The sequence below is a fragment of the Clarias gariepinus genome, chromosome 7 (genome assembly GCF_024256425.1).
Source record: "Clarias gariepinus isolate MV-2021 ecotype Netherlands chromosome 7, CGAR_prim_01v2, whole genome shotgun sequence".
Lineage (NCBI taxonomy): Eukaryota > Metazoa > Chordata > Actinopteri > Siluriformes > Clariidae > Clarias > Clarias gariepinus.
This window is the reverse complement of record NC_071106.1, coordinates 23,388,212-23,410,182: the sequence shown is the minus strand read 5'-3', so window position 1 is coordinate 23,410,182 and position 21,971 is coordinate 23,388,212. Positions and strand designations below refer to the sequence as shown.

At 39.6% G+C, this 21,971-nt stretch overlaps 1 protein-coding gene across 2 annotated transcripts in view; it reads right to left on the bottom strand.

Moving 5' to 3' along the window:
- The window catches only part of alpk3a (alpha-kinase 3a), a 49,164-nt gene that overhangs the window by 9,390 nt on the left and 17,803 nt on the right, over positions 1–21,971 (bottom strand). For both annotated transcript variants that reach the window (XM_053500452.1, XM_053500453.1), the window contains 6 exons: positions 12,949–15,334; positions 10,834–10,981; positions 10,479–10,606; positions 10,352–10,387; positions 9,992–10,266; positions 9,744–9,832 (listed from right to left, as the gene is read on the bottom strand). In XM_053500452.1, coding sequence (XP_053356427.1) covers positions 9,744–9,832; positions 9,992–10,266; positions 10,352–10,387; positions 10,479–10,606; positions 10,834–10,981; positions 12,949–15,334 — 3,062 coding nt within the window. The remainder of the gene's footprint in view (positions 1–9,743; positions 9,833–9,991; positions 10,267–10,351; positions 10,388–10,478; positions 10,607–10,833; positions 10,982–12,948; positions 15,335–21,971) is intronic.

Genomic DNA, 21,971 nt, shown 5'->3' with positions numbered 1-21,971 from the left:
CCAAAAACTTCCTGTTTAATTCATAAGTAATGGAAGAAATTGTGCAAGGCAGATTGGTAATGATCAGACACAAATACAAATATGAGCATTTTTACTTTGATATGGGATCCAAGATGGCGGCGCGGCAGTAGCTCGCGACTGGTGACCATACATACAACAGCCAGACACTTCCTAAATAGCCCGAGTAAGGACATCCACGATGAGCTGCGGAAAAAGCTACGCGACCTCGGCTTGCTGTGCGAACCAGGCCTCAAAGCCTCGGCATTGTCTGATGCCGGCGGCCAGAGAAGGGGACATCGGAAGCGGTGCGCAAGTAGGCGGAAGCGCGGCAAGCGGGCGGGAGTCTGTGCTAGGCTAAAAACAAACCCTAGCCGGCCGGCTCTCCCGTCCATCATCCTATCCAACGTCTGCTCCCTGGACAATAAACTGGACTACATCCAACTACAGCAGGCTACACAGTGTGAGGTTAGAGACTGCTGTGTCTTTGTTTTCACGGAGACATGGCTCAGCGACAGAGTACACGAAATGGTGCAAGAACTCTGTGCTAGTTTCTAGTTATTGCTCATTACTAGTGGAGTTTGTGACTGTTAGATGCAGACCTTTTTATTTACCACGGAAATTCACCACTGTTTTCATTATCGGAGTGTACATTCCACCTAGGGCTAATGCTAAGGAAGCACTATGGGAACTGTATACAAAGATCAGTGAACTGCAAAATACACACCAGGATGGACTGTTTATTGTTGCTGGAGATTTCAACCATGCAAATCTCAAGTCAGTGCTTGATTCCATCAGTATGTGGACTTTGCAACGAGAGGGAAAAACACGTTAGATCTTGTTTACACAAACATCCCCGGCGCATATCGGGCAGAGCCCCGCCCCCACCTCGGCTACTCAGACCGCATCTCTGTTATGCTAATCCCAGCATACAGACCACTCGTCAGGCGCTCAAAACCGGTTCTGAAGCAGGTGAAAACCTGGCCAGCAGGAGCCATCTCTGCTCTTCAGGACTGTTTCGAGAGCACTGACTGGAACATGGTTAGGGAGGCTGCAACTTACGGTGACTTCACTGACTTGGAGGAGTACACGTCATCAGTGACCAGGTACATCAACAAGTGCACCAATGATGTCACTGTCTTCAAGAATATCATCTCATGTTTCAATCAGAAACCGTGGATTACTGCGGAGCTGCGTGCACTTCTGAGGACCCGAGACTCTGCCTTCAGAGCGGGAGACAAGGTGGTTCTTAGAAGAGCAAGGGCCAAACTTTCTTGGGCCATCAGAGAGGCGAAGCGCGCACACGCCCAGAGAATCCACAACCACTTCATAGACAGCGGCGACACACGGCGCATGTGGCAGGGCTTACAAGCCATCACTCACTACAGGTAGACATCACCTGCCTGTGACGCTATCAACTGGATCCTAGACTTTCTGACCGGAAGGCCTTAGTCAGTACGGATAGGGAACTGCACCTCCAGCACCACCACACTGAGCACTGGGGCCCCACAAGGCTGTGTGCTCAGTCCCCTGCTGTTCACACTGCTGACTCACAACTGTGTAACAACACACAGTTCAAATCACATCATTAAGTTCGCTGATGACACGACCGTGGTGGGTCTCATTAGCAAGAACGATGAGTCAGCGTACAGAGAGGAAGTGCAGAGGTTAACGGACTGGTGTAACAACAACAACCTGTCTCTGAATGTTGACAAGACAAAGGAGATGGTTGTTGACTTCAGGAGGACACGAGGCGACCATTCTCCGCTGAGCATCAACGGCTCCTCTGTGGAGATTGTCGAAAAAACAACAAATTCCTGGGTGTCCACCTGGAGAAGGACCTCAACTGGTCCTTCAACACCAGCTCCCTGCACAAGGACGCCCAACAACGTCTCTCCTTTCTGAGAAGACTGAGAAAGGGCCAGCTTCCACCACCAATCCTGACCACCTTCTATAGAGGGACTATCGAGAGCATCCTGAGCGGCTGCATCACTGTCTGGTTTGGGAATTGTGCCATATCAGACCGCAAAACCCTACAGCGGATAGTGAGGACAGCGGAGAAGATCATCGGGGTCTCTCTTCCCTCTATTGAAGACATCCACACCACACGCTGCATCCGCAAAGCCACCAGCATTGTGGCTGATCGGACACACCCCTCTCACACACACTTTACACTCCTGCCATCTGGAAAAAGGTACCAAAGCATTCGGGCACACACATCCAGACTGTGCAACAGCTTTTTTCCACAAGCCATCCGTCTCCTCAAGAAAAGGGACTGAACTGATAAACACACACACATAGACACACATAAACATTATCACTCAGCTTAACTCAACTACATCAAAACATCAATACATCGAAACATTGAGACTGGACTGACTAATCAACACAAACGCAGACACACTGACCTACATCACCAAACTATCGTACACACAAATCTGTAAATGCTTCACTGTTTATCTCTTTTGCACAATATTCATTACTTTTTGAACTAATTCCTCAATTCTTGCTGCTATGTTTACTACCTCAACACCATATTTTATGTTCTGATATGTCGTTGCCGCACTGTCACTTTGTTGTTGCTCGTTTGCACATTTGCACGTGCACTTTATGTTGTCTGTAAAACCTGTAGATAGTCTTTCTTAGTTAGTTAGTTTTAGTTAGTTTTTGTTAATTTATGTTGTAATTTATGTTAGGACTATCTGTCTTGTCTCTGCTAGCCAGCTAACTAGGCCCCTTAGTTAGCTAGTTTAGCTTCTCTGTTAAGTTATGTTGTAAGTTTATGTTGCATGTAGCACCTTGGTCCTGGAGGAACGTTGTTTCGTTTCACTGTGTAGTAACTGTATATGGTTGAAGTGACAATAAAGCCTACTTGAACTTGAACTTGATATTTGTAAATGTAGACCCACATGTAGAGTTGGTGTGGGCTGTGGGAAAACAGAAATTAAATAGCTCTTTTTAAAATATACACGCAATGTTCTTCAATCTCCTCAAATCTTAGTGTTTCCCCAAATTTCTGAATGATAATTGATGCAGAAACCATAATTGATGTGGAAAGGAAATCACTGAAATGTAAAAAAAATATATTTATTGACTTTTTTGTCGACAGTTATGGATGAAAATAATAGATTAAAATTCGAGAAAATGGGGAAAAACAGAGACTTTACTAACAAAACTATGTCACTTCAAAACTGATTAAAGAACAAGGAGAAATTGAAGTTAGGAGGCTACCATGTTGGAATATCTAGCAACTACTGGTTGTTCCCTGCCAGTGACAACAATCATTTATATTTTTTACATGTCTGGGCTGAAGGGGAAAAAAAAAACTCATGTCTCTCACTTGACACACCAAAATGGTTTGATGTGTTTTGGTCAACCTTTTTAAGATGGAGCGAATCAAGTAGGGCTACAGCACAAAAACTGCAGGCCTCTGTGACATACCCAAAAATCATGAATTTTACCTACCAGCACCTACCCAAAAATTTTACCCACAAATTAAAGTTAAAAAATAGAATTTAAAATTTGATATGCGGCGGGGAAAATATGTATTTAGTCAGCCACCTATTATGCAACTCCTCCCTCTTAAAAAGATAAGAAAGGCCTGTAATTTTCATCATAGCTATACCTCAACTATGAGAGACAAAATAAGTAGGATTTTCAAAGAATTTATTTGCAAATTATGGTGGAAAAAAAGTAAATTTTTAGATTGATATATCAGATTGATGGACATGGGTCCTCATCTGTTAAATATTTGAGGACAACATTTTTTTTTCAGCTTTTCCACAATTAATCAATAATCTTTTTTAAAGTTTTATTCTCCTTGTTTTTTTATGTTATTTTGAAGTAAATGAATCAGTAGTAAAATAACTAGTTTAATAGTTTAAATAGTTTAACTATTAAGATAGGGAATGTTTGATGTCATGTTGGCATTATAAGATTTGTATTAAAAACTTCTAAATAACAGATTTACAGGGCCTCTTGGTTTCATTGTTCTACAAAGAGTGTTTATGTTACATTTAGCTACTTTATATTTCACAAATTGTTACCATGGGATTATATAGTTCTATCTGACATTTTTGTCAAAATTGAGTTATTCGCATTCTAATTGTGTGACGATTTATTTACATTATGTGAAGTTGTGTACATTTTGGGACTTTTTTGAAAACAAAATGTTCTTATCTACTAAATCAAATGAAATGTATCAAAAGTGCTTGAGCAAGAGTGTTAATTTTACCCACTGGTCAAATAAAATAACCCAGCCCTTTAACATTCACCCAGGTAGAGTGTCATTTTACCCACTGGCTGGGTCAAATGAACAATCCAGAATTCTGGGTTAAATGGTACAGACAACATTCAAATGTAAATAGTTTACCCCTCCCCAGATGTGAAAATGTCTCAGCTGTTTACACCTATACATTCGTCTAAACTGCTTTATCCTGTATTCAGCGTCACAGGAAGCCTGGAGCCTATCCCAGGAGACTTAGGGCACAAGGCAAGGTACATTCTGGACAGGGTACCAATCCATTGCAGGGCACACATGCACTCCAGTCAATTTTGGAACTTCAGTTAGACTAATTTGCATGTCTTTGGAAAGTGGGAGGAAACCGGAGTACACGGAAGAAAACCCACCAAAAATCCAACGCAATAGAGTTGCTTATGGACAATGCTTGCAATTTGAATGACGTTGAAACTAAGTGTAGTAAGTATAAAGGGGTGCTAAAAGACTTTATTGAAAGCAACAATGTAGATGTGCGATTGTGCTTAAATGGAGAAGAACACGAACATGTGTGCTGCACAGAATTCATGGCAAAAGTGGAGTTGTGGATTGCGGACGTGTGCTGGAACCGCTTTAAGATGTCTTAAACATTCAACGATGAAGTTTCACCAATGGACAGCGTGTCAATGGTGGAGTCTAAGACACTCGCTTCTAATAAACCTGGAAGTGTAGCTACAGCAGTATCCAAAAGGTCCTGCAGCATCCTCAGCTCGTCTTAAAGAAGAAGCTAACAGAGCAGACTTGTTGGTTAAAGCAGCGACCCTAGAAGAACGGCAGACATTAGAAATGGAGGAAGCACAATTAAAGACACAATTAGAAATGGAGGAAGCACAATTAAAGATACAATTAAAAACTAAGGAAGCACAACTAAAGGCACAATTAAAAACTAAAGGAGCATATTTAAGGGCTAAAATGGAAAAGCTGACAATCGAAACGGCGCTTGCAATGTCCGATGCTAAATTAAAGGTGTATCAGGATTGTGAAGAATGACAACATCCTGCAAGACAGAGTGTGGTCATTGAATCAAGTGGTGCATATGTTTCCAAATCGGAACATAATGAACATGACAAGTATGGCGTTTTATCAAAATATGGCAGAATGTCATTATGTCGTAAGGGAGGCCCATTCAAGTGTGCCCGTAAGTGTCAGACCTAAGAAGACAAGTACTTTGAAGGAACGGTTTACCCAAGACAATGAATATTCACTTCATAATATTAATACAGTAGAGCTTCAGAAAGTGATGCAACGTCAGACAGATATCTCAGAAATGCTTGTGAATAGTCAAAGGCAATTTTCTTTACCTCAGCGCGACCTTCCTTTGTTTCATGGAGACCCGCTTAAATTCAGGTCATTTATGAAGGCGTTTAAACATGTTGTTGAATCTAGAGCTGATAGTGATGCTGATAAGTTATACTTTCTTGAGCAGTACAAGCTCTTCGAGAATCGGTAGAGGAAAACATGTATGACAATGAGCAAGCGAGTATTACAGCCAACAGAATTTCCATCAAAAGTGTAGAACAAATGCTGATACAACAGTACAACCATGATTTTCCTGAACGGAATTGTGATGATAAGGCCAAGTTGTCACAAGAGGATTATCAGTTTTTAGACTCTGTGTCTAACTCTCTGCAGTTTACCGACAATCACTTCTACATCGGTCTTCCATTTAAGAAAGCAGCTATTCAAATGCCCAACAACTAAAGTGCAGCCATGCAGCGCGCACTGAATCTCAAAAGAAAATTCAAGAATAACTGCTCTTTTCACCAGGAGTAATCAAACTTCATGAACGACATATTTAAAGAAGGTCATGCAGTCAAGGTCCTTACACTTCACTTGAGTCGACAAGATGGTCAAGTGTGCTATATACCTCACCATGGTGTATATTACCCTCAGAAGAGAAGCTAAGGGTGGTCTTTGACTGTGCTGCCAGCTACCAGGGAGTATCATTGAAAAGCGAGCTCCTACAGGGACCAGAAATGACAAATTCACTCACTGGAGTGCTTACACGCTTTAGACAAGAGGAAGTGGCCATGATGGCAGATGTGGAAGCTATGTATTTTCAGGTGAGAGTTCCGGAAAAAGACAAAGATTTGCTGCGCTTCCTATGGTGTCCGAATGGGGATGTAAATCAAGATTTGGTCGAATACAAGATGGTCGTTCATCTGTTTGGTGCAAAATTGTCTCCTAGTGTTGATAACTTCGCCCTTAGGAAAACAGCATAAGAAAACCACAGCAATGCATCTGCTGAGGCAGTCAACACAGTACTTAGAAACTTTTAAAAACTTCATTTTAAAACCTTCGTTGCCAACAGAATTGCCATTATAAGAGAGTCAACCAAGCCACAGCAGTGGAGGTATGTCAATACCACAAAAAATTCAGCTGATTCTGCATCCAGGGGAGTATCCTGTGAAAAATTTATGAAAAATGTCAATTGGATCCATGGTCCCTCTTTTCTCAAAGAACCAGAGTGTAGATGGCCTGAGAACATTCATGACCTGTCGATAAAGGAGGACGATAACGAGATCAAACATTTAGCTTTAGTGAATCTCGTGAGTACTACAGAGAGCACGGAGGCCGTGAACAAATTGATCAATTATCACTCTGACTGGTACAAGTTGAAAAGATCCGTTGCCTGGATTCTTCATATGAAGGACATGCTTAAACAGAGAACAAAAAAAGGATAAAAGACGTGTAGATGACCCAATGACAGAAAACCACAAGTCTCTGACAATTCAGAACTTAACAAGAGCAGAAACGAAGTCATCAAGTTTATTCAAAACCAAAAATTCAAAGAAGAAATTTCCAAGTTGAAAAGGGGTGATGCATCTGTAAAAAGGAACAGTTGCCTCTCCAAACTAGATCCAGTACTGCAGGATGGAGTGCTGAGAGTTGGAGGATGTCTTGGTAAGTCTGCAATGCCTGAACATGTAAAACACCCAATCATTATCCCTAAAGATTCACGTATCACAACTTTAATCTTAAGAGACATTCATGAAAAGGTTGGACATTGTGGAAGGAATTATATGCTCTCAAAATTTAGAAATACTGGATTACGACTGCTAACTCCCTTGTGAGAAAGTTTCTTTCCAGTTGTGTGACATGTAGAAAGATCAGAGCAAAGACTGGTGAACAAAAGATGTCAGAACTGCCATGTGACAGAATAACACCAGATCACCCACCCTTCACCAACGTAGGGGTAGACTATTTCGGACCCTTTGATGTCAGACGAGGTAGAAGTAATGTTAAAAGATATGGCGTATTGTTTACTTGTCTGACAACAAGAGCTGTGCATATTGAAGTTGCGCAGTCACTGGATACAGACTCCTGTTTGAATGCCATTCGACGCCTTGTGTGCAAAAGAGGCCAGGTGTCAGTCATGAGAAGTGACAATGGAACAAACTTTATAGGTGCTGAGATTGAATTGCTTAAAGCTATCCAACAGTGGAATCAGTCAAAAATGGAAGGCGTTCTCATGCAAAAGGGAATACAATGGATATTCAACCCACCTTCTGGGTCTCATTTCGGTGGAATATGGGAAAGGCAGATAAGATCAGTCAGAAAGATCCTTTGATCTGTACTGAAAAAACAAACACTAAATTATGAGAACTTGCATACATTCCTGTGTGAGGTGGAAGCAATAATGAATGATCAACCCCTTACCACTGCTACGGACGATCCCACAGATCTGGAACCCCTGACACCCAACCACCTGCTGTTGATGAAAAGACAGCCAAACCTGCCTCCTGGACTTTTCAAAAAAGAGGACATTTATGCACGTCGCAAGTGGAAGCAAACTCAGTACCTTGCTGACTTATTCTGGAAGCGATGGGTGCGTGAATATTTGCCCTTGCTTCTGGAGCGTCAAAAATGGTTTCAAGTGTGAAAAAACCTTTCGATTGGAGATGTAGTTCTAATAATTGATGAGTCTTCTCCAAAAAATTCATGGGTCGTCGGACGAATCACGAAAGTGGTCCCTGATAAAAAAGGACTTGTGAGACGTGTGCTGGTTAAAACTAAGACCAATACACTGGAAAGACCCATTGACAAGTTGTGCCTCATATGTGAAATGGACTGTTAAGTATGTCATAACTAGTTATGACTTTTTATTTGGTACGCAAAGATATAAACACTCTAGGGCAAATATTATACATTTAGAAGGTTTAAAGTGATGATTAATGCGAATGGTAAAACTACACGACTCTATCGTAAAAAAAAAATTAAAAAATGTAATTGTCAGTCTCCCTGCCTGTCAATTAGGGGCTGGAAATGTAAGAGCCATATTTAATTTTTTAGGATTCTGTTGTGTGTTTATTTAAAGTTTATTAGTTAAACATTCATTTATGATAATCGTAAGTTGTTCTGTGACGTCATTCCATAATTGCGTGGTTGCGTGACTATTACGCATGGTAGAAGTTGTCAGGATATGGAAGTTGTAGAGAGCACACGCTTTTGACCATAATCAAAAAAACGCAATAAGATACAGCAAATAAGTTGTTGTAACCATAGTGGATTTATGCAAGAAAACTGAAAGAAGTGTTGAACGTTTGGCGTTAAAAAATAAACGAAGAGACAAAGAATTCATGGATGTCCGAGTCGTGAGTAAATCAGTTCAATAAGAAAGATACGCGTCAGAACTTGTGGAATAACATGCCCATACAATAACAATACAACGCATATTATGATAAGAAAATTTTCCATCTCTTCTATTCCAGTGAATAAAAAAACTATAGCAATGTCAATTTCGGAACCCACAGAATTTCAGTGGTCCGCGCACAACCTCTTGTAGGGGAGCATTCCTCCGAATGTGCCGTTTTCATGGGGGTTGGGCTAAGAAAAACACATCTCTGTTTATTAATCCGCATGTCCGGTTTAGGTTTACCATTCAGTGCGCAACGTTTGTTCGATTTGTATGTCTGTTATGTTACAACTATATTATAACACTCAGAAAGACCTTTTATTTGGGGTAAAGTGTCTGAGGCATGTACCTGTTTTACATGGAAATTTACAGGCTTGTCACTGAACGATTTAACCTGACAAAGAGCCGTATAAGGACAGTGTAAGCTGGCACACCAAAAGATGCAGGATGATTTTTTTTATATTTTAAATAAAAATGCTATTGTTGTTTACTTACAACATTTGTTCATTAAATGTAAATGAGGTTTGGGCTAGTACTGTCACCTTTTTGGGGGCAGTTACCCCAAAATGACAGGGTAGACAGCAATTTTAGGAACATGTACAAAATGTTTATTATTATTATTATTATTATTATTATTATTATATATTTTATTATTATTTCAATGAAAGAGAGAAAGCAAGAGAGTATGTCTGAAAAGTAGTGTATTTTTAAATATGTCTGTAATATGTTGTTGTTATCTATTGATGAATAAGCCATTGCATTTTTGCCCTAAAAGTAATATTTGGAAATACAAATTTTTTTTGCATTAATTCAGTAATGCAGAGAGAGACTTACTCTAAAGCACAACCAAATTTATCGATTGCTTTTGCCTCAGCAGCAAAGATCTTGCAGTACTCCCGGACTGTGTTCTGGATTTTACATTCCTAAGGAAACAGAAATAGACACATTTTACACCCTTTATTGCAAGTGCAATTGTTTTAGTAATATTAGTAGTATTAGTAATAAGTCCTTAGAAATAAGGAAATTACTATGTGCCCTTTATTCTTGGTTATGCATTTAACAGAATTAATGGAATAACTCACCTGTTTAGTAATCTCTAAATTTATCTCAGCCAAGCAGTTTTCTTCTTTGGTCCCATACACAATTTGGCTTTTCACTTTGACAATGCAAGTGCTTCCTGACTCAAAGATAGGCTCCAGACCATAGATGACCCTAGCTCTGCTGTTTTTGTGTGCACATCCGTCCCCAATTTGCAGCTCCTCCATCATAATGCGACCAAAGAACTTATTACCCCAGTAGCTAGGGTCCACAAGGCCTTTGCTGAACAGCAAGGGGGTCATCTCAATCTCCTCTCCCACTGAAGAGAATGCAGAACAAGACATATAGAGGAGTTTTACTGCTGAAACAATTAGCAGTGCATGTGTTCTTAAAAATGCCCTTACCTTCTGAATCATCCCGTAAGAAGAACTCCGTCAGTACTGCAAAAGAGTAAAGATGGTTTGAAGATATTTTTTTGTTTGTTTGTTTGTTTGTTTTTATTGATCAATTAAATACCAAAAGCAAATTTACTATCTGAGCTGAGTAAGTAGTCAGTTGTGTCTGTGCCATATTCATTGTTGATTGTGCAGCCATATACTCCACAGTCTCTGTTGGATGCCTGAACAATGGCCAGTGCTACTTGACTCTCATCCCCTGCACTGAGAAAGATAGATTCTCATGTAATTATTTTTTATTATAATTTTATGGTCAATTGTGTGCTAACAGGTTAATTTTCTTAATATTTGCTTTATTTATTTTTATTTGTATAGCACTTTAAACAATAGTCATTGTTCATTTTTATATGCACTCTGCAAAGTGTAATTGAGAAATAAGTAACATATGTGTGATCACATCTAGGGAAGGAAGGGTAGGGAAGCAACGTTACCTTCTTTTTATTTCTGCAATCTCTATATCATCTTTGAACCACTTTATTGTAGAGTCACTGACCACATTAAAGAATTGACACCACAGCTTCAAGTGACCCAAGGCATCTGAGAATGGTTCTCCCCTGATCTTTCGCATTACCTGAGGAGCTGAAGGCAAAAGAAAATGGGAATCATTTTAGACAGATAAATGATGTCTAAAGTTTCCACTTGCTTCTATCTTTAGATTGTTAGCTCAGTACACTCTAATCATAACACAACTTGCAAGAACAGTCAGTTGACAGTATATTCAGAAATATGACTCATGAGATACGTAAGAAAAAAAAACATACTATAGACTGCAGTTCTCCAATTAAATTATAATAAAAAAAAAATAGCAACATAAAAATGTCAGTGTGATGTGATATGGCACAATGTAAAATTATTTGTCTACAACTACAATGTAAATTTATTAATGAACAATGTATTGGAGTTTGAAATTGTTTATAGTTCCATGGAATGCTAAAAAATTGGTAAAAAGGTTTTGTCACTTATAGACACTAAACAGTCATTTTCTTATACCCTTTCACTTTTTTAAGTTAATAAGATTTTAAATGCAGCATGTGATATCACCAAGAAACCAGAATATACAAACTCCTCTGTCATCAAGACTGTACCATGTGTACCATGGACAAACAGAGAATGATGCAATAAATGCTAAAAAAAATATACAGTAGTAACAGAATGTTTTACCATACAATGATATCTGTGACATCCATCATTCATCAGCCATAACATTAAAACTACCTGCATAATACTTTGTGAGTCCCCTTTGTGTCACCAAAACAGCTCTAATCAATTAATGCATGGACTCCACAAGATCTCTGAAGGTGTACTGTGGCAGGAGACCATCTATGTCCTGTAAGTTCTTAGGTGGGGGCTACATGCATCATATTTGTTTGTCCAGAACATCGCAGAGATACTTGATCAGATTGAGATCTGGAAAATTTGGCAGCCATGTTACTCACTCACTCACTCACTCATCTTTCATACCGCTTTATCCGATATTCAGGGTCGCGTGGGGCATGGAGCCTATTCCAGGAGGCTTGGGGCGCGAGGCACAGTACAGTACACCCTGGAACAGTGTGTATGTATGTGCCCTGCGATGGATTGGCACCCCGACCAGGGTGTACCGGGTGCCAATCCATCGCAGGGCACACACATAAACACACTCACACTATTAGGGAGGCCATGTCAACACCACTGTCTATTGCTGAACAATTTTTGCAATGTGGCAGGGTGCAATATCTTTTTAACGGGCATTTGGCGATACGGCAAGCTGCTATGTACTATGTGTTTTGGCACCTTTCTATCATTGCCAGCATCAACTTACACATTTATCAGTGAGCCTGGGTGCCCATGGCCCTATCACCAATTCACCGGTTGTCCTTCCTTGGACCACTTTTAATTGATCTTAACCACAGCATACCAGGAACCACAAGACCTGCTATTTTGGAAATACTTTGCTTTTATAATTAGAAAATGAACGTTATTAATTTCTCCTGTGATTTTAGTTTTCTGGAATATATATACAGTATATTATAACTCTGATTTATTATTAGGCTTAAACTATGATTACTAATGAATTGACTATTATAAAATGAATGCATAAATATAAACCTATTGTTAGAGTTCAAGTCAGAACTGTTGTCTGGGCCTCGGGATTTAGACAAATCTAATCAATAATATTCAGAGATTCAGATGCACTATGATATAAAGCAATACAACATAGTATTTTATATATAAGTATTATTATTTTTTAACCTTTTTTTAAAAAATCCTGAATTTGTTAACATTGTTGTGTCTAGTAAATTAATTTCCTGTGCAATTTTCTTTGTTCATTAGTAATTCTAAATAAAATGTAACATTATGTGTCTTTAAGTTAAATGTAATTTTACTTAAAGACAGGGAGACCTAGGGAGAATAGCAAATGCCCAATTAGGGACACAAGTATATGCACATAGGAAGGCTAAACTAAACCAAACGGTGAACTCTAATTGTACAACAAAGTTATTTTTGGTAGGAAATTAGGTTTATATGTTGTTTTTGCTCTGATATATAGATAAAAAGAAGCTTACCTTTGTAGGGGTCTAGCTTTTCTTTATCTGCTGGTTTGCTTTCTGTTTGTGACATGTTAGTTTCATCAGAAGGCTCCTCCTTAGGTTTGTGCATGTCCACTGTGGTTTTGCGGCGACCTAACAAAGGTGAACGTTTTTCAATGTGTTGCGGTTGTTGACCACTCTGAAGTTGCAAAAAAGCAGCCCTGCGGGCCTGGCTAGGTGACATGTATGGGCTGTCTCTTCTGCTTTGGGTGTCTGAGCCTTCATCTTCAGACTTTGTTTTGGCAAGGTAGATTTTTCTCCGAGCCCCAGATGCCAGCTCCTCTGGGGTAGCAGAGGGAATAAGAGTAAGGCTGTCTCGCCGTTTCATCTTGGGGCTGTTCTCACAAGAAAGAGTGGATGTGGGAGTGCTGCCTCCACTATCCTCTCCTTTCTTTTCACTTCCATCCCCTAACACAGAGATGGTGGAACCCTGGCTTTCTAAGTTAGGGTTATTCTTTGCCATAAGCCTACGCAAACTGGCCGGGCTGAGTGGAGGAAGTGTTGGTCCAACAGGGGTTGTCAGGCCAAGTTTCTCCATTGTAGGTTTGTCCCTTTGCAACCTGTCAGCATCAAGTTCCACTTTTGGTTCTTTGTCTGCACAGATTTCAGTGTCATTGTCTGTGGTATTTTGAACTACTTTTTGTGATAATACTGAACAAACATCAGAGATCATTTGAATCTCAACCAAGTTCCTTCTCTCAGTTCTTTCTTTTTGCAGTGCAGCTTTCTCTAAGACATTTGTGTTATGGCTGGCTACACTGACTGTTATATACTCTGGTGCGATTTCCTTTTTTATACTTCTTTCTGTACTGGTTTCTATTTCGGTTGTAGGAATAAATGAAGATAAATACGTTTGCGTTTTAAAAGCTACACTGTCTGGGTGAATTGTATCATCAAAGGCAGGTTCTTTCTCCTGTTCTTGGAAAGGTGTATTATCATCAGCACATGCTATGCTGATTATAGGGATGCTATTGCTGTCATTTCCTTTCCTACTGTCTTTATATGAATCTGCTCCATCACCCATTTGACCCTTAAAACTTTCTGGTACTTCTATGATTCTCTGGTCTGACGGAAACAAGTCAAAATTATTTTTATGCTGAGGAGGTATAACATCTATTGGCTCTTTGATTATCTCCACTTTGACATCTAAATTATTATTATTTGGAGCTCTTGGGGCATTGACCATTGTGTCATCTGAAGAAATGTCATTGTCTTTAAGTGCAACATCATTAACCAGTGAATGGCTAATTTTTTCAGATTCTGACAACAGAATATCTACTCTAGGGACACCGAAAGGCTCCTCGTGTTTGATTTTAACTTCAGATTTCTTAACTTCTGGGACTGTAACCTTGATTTCTGGGGTAAATGGCATAGCTCTCATCTTTGCTACATTTTTTATGACAGTTTCCCGTGTGTCAGGAAGAATTATGATTGGAGGAACACCAGATTGATCCCTAGACTCACATGTGTGCCTTTCTGGTTGTGATTTTGTATGCATTGATGTTTTTTCAACAACTCTTACATTTAAATCAGTCTCTAGTCCCTCAGTTCCTGTTTGCCTTTTATAAACTCCTGCACCTTGTTGAAGGATAAAGTTTGTGCTTTCTTCTTTGCTATCAGATGTCTGCTCAGTTTCATTACCCCTCTTTTTCTCTTTACTTTCATCTTGCTTCCCCAGCTTTTTTTCAATACTATCAACCTTCTTTGTTTCAATGTTATTGTCTTTATTTCCAATGCTAACTATAGATTCCACCTTACTAGTATCAAGTTTAACAGAGTCTGCTGCAGGCCCTTGCACATTTTCTATAAAACTATTAAGCACATGAATAAAATTTCTATTTTGGGTAATGTTATTGTCTATTATATAAGACTCCCCATGACCCATATCAATTATTGGGCTTATTTTTTCTTGATTCGGGACATTGCATTGTTGTCCCCTCTCATATACAGGAAGAGCTAATCTTTCTGTAACATTGACTGTGTCTGTCTCAGGCTTCTTTTTAAAATGTATTGATTCTGCTACTGCTACATGCATCTTGTCTTTGCTTTCTTTACTGAGATTACATTCTGCCATGCTCTCCTCCACCCTAATACCTTCCTTTTGCATATACTCGTTGGACACCAGATAAGTTGCTTTGTTGAGTGATGTTGAAATTAGAGCCTCAGGACAGCTTCTGCAACCTTTCAAGTCTGTCATGTTTGGCGTTGGCATGGAGGTCTCTGACATCATTGTGAAGTCTGCAGTACCATCTTGTTCCTTAACGGCTTGTATTTCTCCACCAGTGTATTCCTGTGCAGCAGTTTCATGACACACTTGAACCAAGTGCTCCGTATCGTTGGGCTTTGTCTGGTCATCTGAAGCCTTGAGGCATAAAGACACATTTCGTTCATAGCAAACTGCACTCACATGCACCCCAAACCAGAGGTGTCAAAAATAATGCTTTTGGCAAACAGATACATGTAATGCAGCCACTCAAATGTTCTAAATGAAACTGTCATGTGGACCATAACTGATCTTAAAGGTTAGACAGAAAAAACATGTCTATTTTAAACTCCTGGAACTGGAACATAATTTTTTGGACTGCAATCCCAAAGTGGATTTATTAGTTGATCTACTTGAATACAGAGCTGACCAGAATACAAAAAAATGGCTGTAGTTTAGTGTATCTACAGTCTAACACTCTAACCACTGTGGCTGCTAGAGCAGATTGCCATTGCAGCTCCTCCTATTACCTGTATTTATAGAAATTATTTACAATGGATCAGCTTTGCTCCAAAAGAATGTAATGTACTTAACTTTTGGTCTAATAAGTGTATTGAATGCATTAATGCTTAAAAAAAGAAAAAGAAATATGATTAACACAGAATGCTTAAGGATGCATTTATTTCACCTGCTTTGAGGTCAAACGTATTCAGAAACAAAATCAGAGAATGCCATTAAAATAAAAGGCCAATTTAGTTTAACCCACCCACAAAATTCAGTACTGGGGACAAATAAAGTAGAGTTCAATATGGAAAACCAACTAGAATGCTAAAACATTCTCTTATAGAAAGTGTAAAAATGAATGCTCAATAAGAATAGCCTAGGTTTACCAGCAATTTATTTAGTTAAGAAAATAATGTCTGGGAGATTGCCAATAAATTTTAAATAATTTTTTGGGCAGGGAACAAAATAGTGGTCAAAGATAAAATAAGATAAATCCTGCTGTCACCTACCAAACCTACAAAATTGGGAGGATGGGCATGCATTGTATGTTTTCTAATGTCCCTTTACATTAGTGTAGCTGTGAGCTTTAATACACGCCTCCACACTCCTTGAAAAGTTTATAATATAAAGAGTACATATGATATATTTTTTAAACTATTATTATTATGATTGTTATTACAAATTGTCATCAAGCAGTTTGAAATTTTAATGATTAAAGTTATATTCTTCAGGTATGGGGTTTGCACTGCAGTGTGTTCTCAATTTCTTAACATGATTAGATGGATTGTACTCATACAAAAAGCTACATACAAATAAGGTCATTAATATTTGATATTAACATCTGACATTTGTCATTAACATTTGAAATTAACATCATGAGTTCTGCACATGCATAAGCATGCAGCATTATATAATACTTTTCTTTTATTATTTACTTATAACGTTTTTTTACATTATATATTAGTGTGGTCTGCCCTTTCAAATTTGGAAAATCAACATTTTGAAAGTGATCTTATTTTTATTTATGCAACACTAATTACAATTGTATGTTTTCGGTTCTCTGTGTGTTCAATGCGCAGCAGGAAGACGGTTTCTTCGTTTACACTAGGAAATAGCTGATCACTAAAGCCAGCCAGCATTAGAGACCCAATTTTGTCTAGGATTCTCAACATTCCCGATGAGTTGGATGCAGACACTAAGAGGATGCAAAGGTGGGGATAAAAGGCACAAAGGAGGTCAAAATGGAGGTAGAGATGAAAAGTACAGTTTTGTCTACACACAAAGCAGTTTTGGTCGTTGAAAACTGAGCTTTTGGAAAACTCCGTCCAAAGTGAAGATTTTCCAAAACTTCGTTTTCAGTGGTGTTGCTTAGACCGGGGAAACTGAGATTTTGGCTTGTTGTAACATCACCTTGTGTTGATGTTAATGGCTGTGTGCTAGTCTTCTTGATTTGACATCAGCTTTGTTTATGAGGATATTTGTGCAATAGTGGACTTGCATACAGTAAACCAGTGACTGTGTTAACTTAACAGTAACTGTGTTGCATACTGGATTTTTTTACATGCGTGTACATGCACGCGCTGTTACTCACACATTACGTTAATGAACAGAGGAAGCTGTTCAAAGCTTCTACATACAAAACTCTGAAGACACACAAGGACGAGATCCAACGGTCTTCTACAAAGCGCAACCGGTAATAACATTAGGGATGTTAGGGATGCTCCTAACAACACTTAACGTATTCATGTATTCATGTGGACAAATATATTTTTAAAAGATAGGTGGTGTCAATGGTAAGTAGAAAAATCTCAGTTTTTTTAAATACCTGGCTACTTGTGGACATGGCCTGTTTAAGGACTAAGAACATCGTCCACGGGTGCAGTATGATGTGTTTTACGGAGGTTACATGGTGATGTGCCTGACTCAAGTGTTACACTTGACGGCTTTAGTGCAATACGCAGTGACAGGACGAATAAAGAGAGCGGAAGAGAAAATAATCCTGGTCATGTGACTGTTAAAGGGCATGTTTGTAGCCCTGATATTGAACTGCTGGCTGCTTTCATGTGATAACTTCTGTGTACATTCCTCTATCCGTGAATGCCACTGCTGCCGCATGTGACATCCACTCGGTCACCGCCAAACTTCTGACATTGCACCTCGATGCCTTTTCACTGATCTTCAGTGATTTCAACCACACCTGCTTGCCATGACTCTTCCCACTTTCATTCTACTGACTGATAGCACTCTGTTGGCTACAAGACAGGTGGCCAGACTATCGAGGGGAATGTGGAATGTGCAAACAATCTCAGTACTTTCTTTAAAAGGTTTCTTTAAGCCAGCCAGCATTAGAGACCCAATTTTCTCAAACATAAGCTTCAATTCATGCTCTCCTGCTCCCCTATGAAATGACAAATGACAAACGTGGTCTGAGCAGGCTCTGCCCCACAAAAGCTGCAGGCCCAGATAAAACCAGGCCAGTCCCTAATTCTTGTGCTCCCCAACTCTGTAGTGTTCTCAGGCATCTCTTTAGTCTGAATCTGTTTCTACAGAAAGTCCCTGCCTTGTGGAAGACGTCATGCATAGTACCAGTCTTGAAGGTACCATGTCCCTGTTCCTAGAATAACTACAGGCCTGTCGCTCTGACATCACACATTTTAAAGATTATGTTCTTTGACTTCCAGTGCCTTCAACGTCATTAGACTGGAAATACTGGGGAATAACTAAAGAAGATTATCATAGACACTCCTTTGGTTTCTTGACCTGCCATCCCCAGAACATCCGATTACAAAACTGCGTGTTCAAGACAGTGATCTGCAGCACTGAAAATCCTCAGGGGACTGTAGTCTCCATATCTTTTCACCCTCTATACATTCAACTTTAGATATAACTCAGAGTCATACCATCTGTCTCTGTGGTTGTTGAATATATTAAGCAAGGGGACATCTCTGAGTACCAGTCTATGGTGGCTGACTTTGTCTTCTGGTGGATAATCACCTACATCTCAACATCAGGGAAACACAGGAGCTAGTGGTAGACTAAACCCCCATTTTCACTCTTTGCTTTTCTTCATCAAGGTTCCTCATTATACCTCCTGCCCAGTTGACCACCATGGGCTTAAAGCTTTTACCCACACTGCTCCTCATCTCTGGAAGTCTTTTCCAGAAAGAATCATCAATAATATAGACTCTTTAACCACATTAAAATCATGTCTTAAGACCAGTTTATAGAGAAGTGCTTATCCCATGTGATGTTAGGTTGCACTCAAATGTTTATATGACTTTATCTGTTTTTAGATAATAACTTCCAAATGACCAAAATCAGCACCATGACTCTGCTATCCTCACAACAATTTTCGGCGTATGCTATTCAACCCCACTTCTTCCCCCAGTAGGACAAATTTGGACATACATTTACAATTATCTCTACAACAAATTAAACTGTGATTCCAATTTCCTTGGATTGTTTAGATGAAGACTAGTTCAACATAACACATGATGTCTGTCATATTAAATGTTGTCATTGCGAATACTTTCAAAACGCATCCAAAACTTAAAATTTAAATCACCCAAATCAAAAGTAAATACCCTGACTCAACAACCTTTTACTGTTCCAAATATTTTATACATTATTTAATATATATATATGTCCAAAATTCCCTCAACTGCTGATTTAAAAAAAAAATCTAAATTAAAAACGTGAGTTGTAACTGCCCCCAACCCCAAATTATATGTGTTGTCCAATTAAACAGAGAATATTGAAAAGAATCACGCTCTTTAAAATAATCACATTTTGTTGCTTTGTCCAGCTGTATTTACTTAGTGGAACTTTTCACATTTAAGTAAAATATATAATACCAACACAGAAAAAATAGAACAAATAGAAGAAGAAAAAAAAAGTATGACTGATATGGGAAAGGATCACCCCTTACTAAAAATGACTTAATTATCTTCTCAGTGGCACACAAAGCCATTTGGCTTTCAACTCTGATTAGCTTATGTTATTTTGATTAGCTTAAGCATAAAAAACTAGAGCATTTCAGTCCCTCATAATTCAACTAAAGCAAACAATCAACTGTGGGTGTCAAGATACTGTCAAAATATCTCCGTGCTAAAATGTGAACAAGATGTACAATAAAGTCTATTATTAAGAAGTTAAAATTGTTTGGTAAAACAAAGACCCTTCCTAAATAAGGACATCACATCAAATTGGATGAAAGCGCCAGGAAGAAACTGGAAAGACAGGCTATCATGAGGCCTAAAGCAACTCTGAAGCAGATTAAGGAAATTATGACGGAGTGGTCATTTTGTGCATGTGACAACAATATCACAAATTGCTCATCAGTGTCTTGGATTGTCTTTCTTTACATAGGCTACCTAGTTCCTGAGCTGACTTAGTATAAAGATGACATTTAAGATTCTAAGATTAATTAGACAGATATTGTAGACTACATATGTAGACTGGATAAAACAAAAACTGGGAACTGTCTTCATTTCAGGCTGCAAAAAAACAAAATGTGATGTGTGAAATAGGGTTGGGTACCAAAAACTGGTGCCAATATGACACGGGTACCTATATAACCGGTATGTACCGGACCGAGACAGAACGTGAATTTCGGTGCCACGTAAATGCCTGAACTGTCAATTTAATGACGCAGTTGTAATAAGCATTAGATTCATTAACACACATGATCGCTAATAAAATTTGAATACTGCATTCATGGAACGTCAGAAATAATCGGAAAAATAATTATTTCCTTAAATAGAAAAATCTTGAGAACTTCGGAAAGCTTTGATAATACAAATCCAAAACATTGGTGCAGTAATGTTACTGTCCATGTTTAATTTTTGTAGATTAAAAGTTTATTAGATTAAAAAAAAAAAATTAAGCACAAATCATCAGGAAATGAGACCATCTCAGATTCGCGTGAATGCAGCAACTAATGTTACACTTGCTCTGATGGCAGCAGGTGGTATACTGCTATCCTAGCTTGCTAAATGAAACAACTTTCATTAAAATGGCTAAAACTAAACGGTTGAAAGTGTGGCTATATTTCACAAGAAAGCATTCCGACACCGCAACTCCTACCGAAGCACCTAGGAGTGTGAAGTGTGTGTGAGAGGGGTGTGTCCGATCAGCCACAATGCTGGTGGCTTTGCGGGTGCAGCGTGTGGTGTAGATGTCTTCAATAGAGGGGAGAGAGACCCCAATGATCTTCTCTGCTGTCCTCACTATCCGCTGTAGGGTTTTGCGGTCCGATATGACACAATTCCCAAACCAGACAGTGATGCAGCCGCTCAGGATGCTTGCGATAGTCCCTCTATAGAAGGTGGTCAGGATCGGTGGTGGAAGCTGGGCCTTTCTCAGAAAGAAGAGACGCTGTTGGGCTTTCTTGTGCAAGGAGCTGGTGTTGAGGGACCAGTTGAGGTCCTTCTTCAGGTGGACACCCAGGAATTTGGTGTTTTCGACAATCTCCACAGAGGAGCCATTGATGCTCAGCAGAGAATGGTCGCCTCGTGTCCTCCTGAAGTCAACAACCATCTCCTTTGTCTTGTCAACATTCAGAGACAGGTTGTTGTCGTTACACCAGTCCGTTAGCCTCTGCACTTCCTCTCTGTACGCTAACTCGTCGTTCTAGCTAATGAGACCCACCACGGTCGTGTCATCAGCAAACTTAATGATGTAATTCGAACTGTGTGTTGCTACACAGTTGTGAGTCAGCAGTGTGAACAGCAGGGGACTGAGCACACAGCCTTGTGTGGCCCCAGTGCAGCACCCAGTGGCGCTGGAGGTGCAGTTCCCGATCCGTACTGACTGAGGCCTTCCGGTCAGAAAGTCCAGGATCCAGTTGCAGAGGGAGGTGTTTAGGCCCAACAGGCTCAGCTTCCCGATCAGTTGTTGGGGGATGATAGTATTGAATGCTGAGCTGAAATCTATGTACAGCATTCGAACATATGTCTCCTTCTTGTTCAAATGTGTGTGGGCAAGATGGAGTGTAGTGGAGATGGCATCGTCCGTTGAGCGGTTAGGATGGTACGCAAATTGCAGTGGGTTCAGTGAGGGGGGCAGCAGGGTCTTGATGTGTCTCATGACGAGCCGCTCGAAGCACTTCATGATGGTGGGTGTAAGTGCAACGGGACAGTAGTCATTGAGACAGGACACAGTAGACTTCTTGGACACGGGGACGATGGTGGTGGAAGCACGTGGGAACGACGGCGCTGCTTAGAGAGATGTTGAAGATGTCGGTGAGAACATCTGCCAGATGATCAGCACATTCTCTGAGCACTCTGCCTGG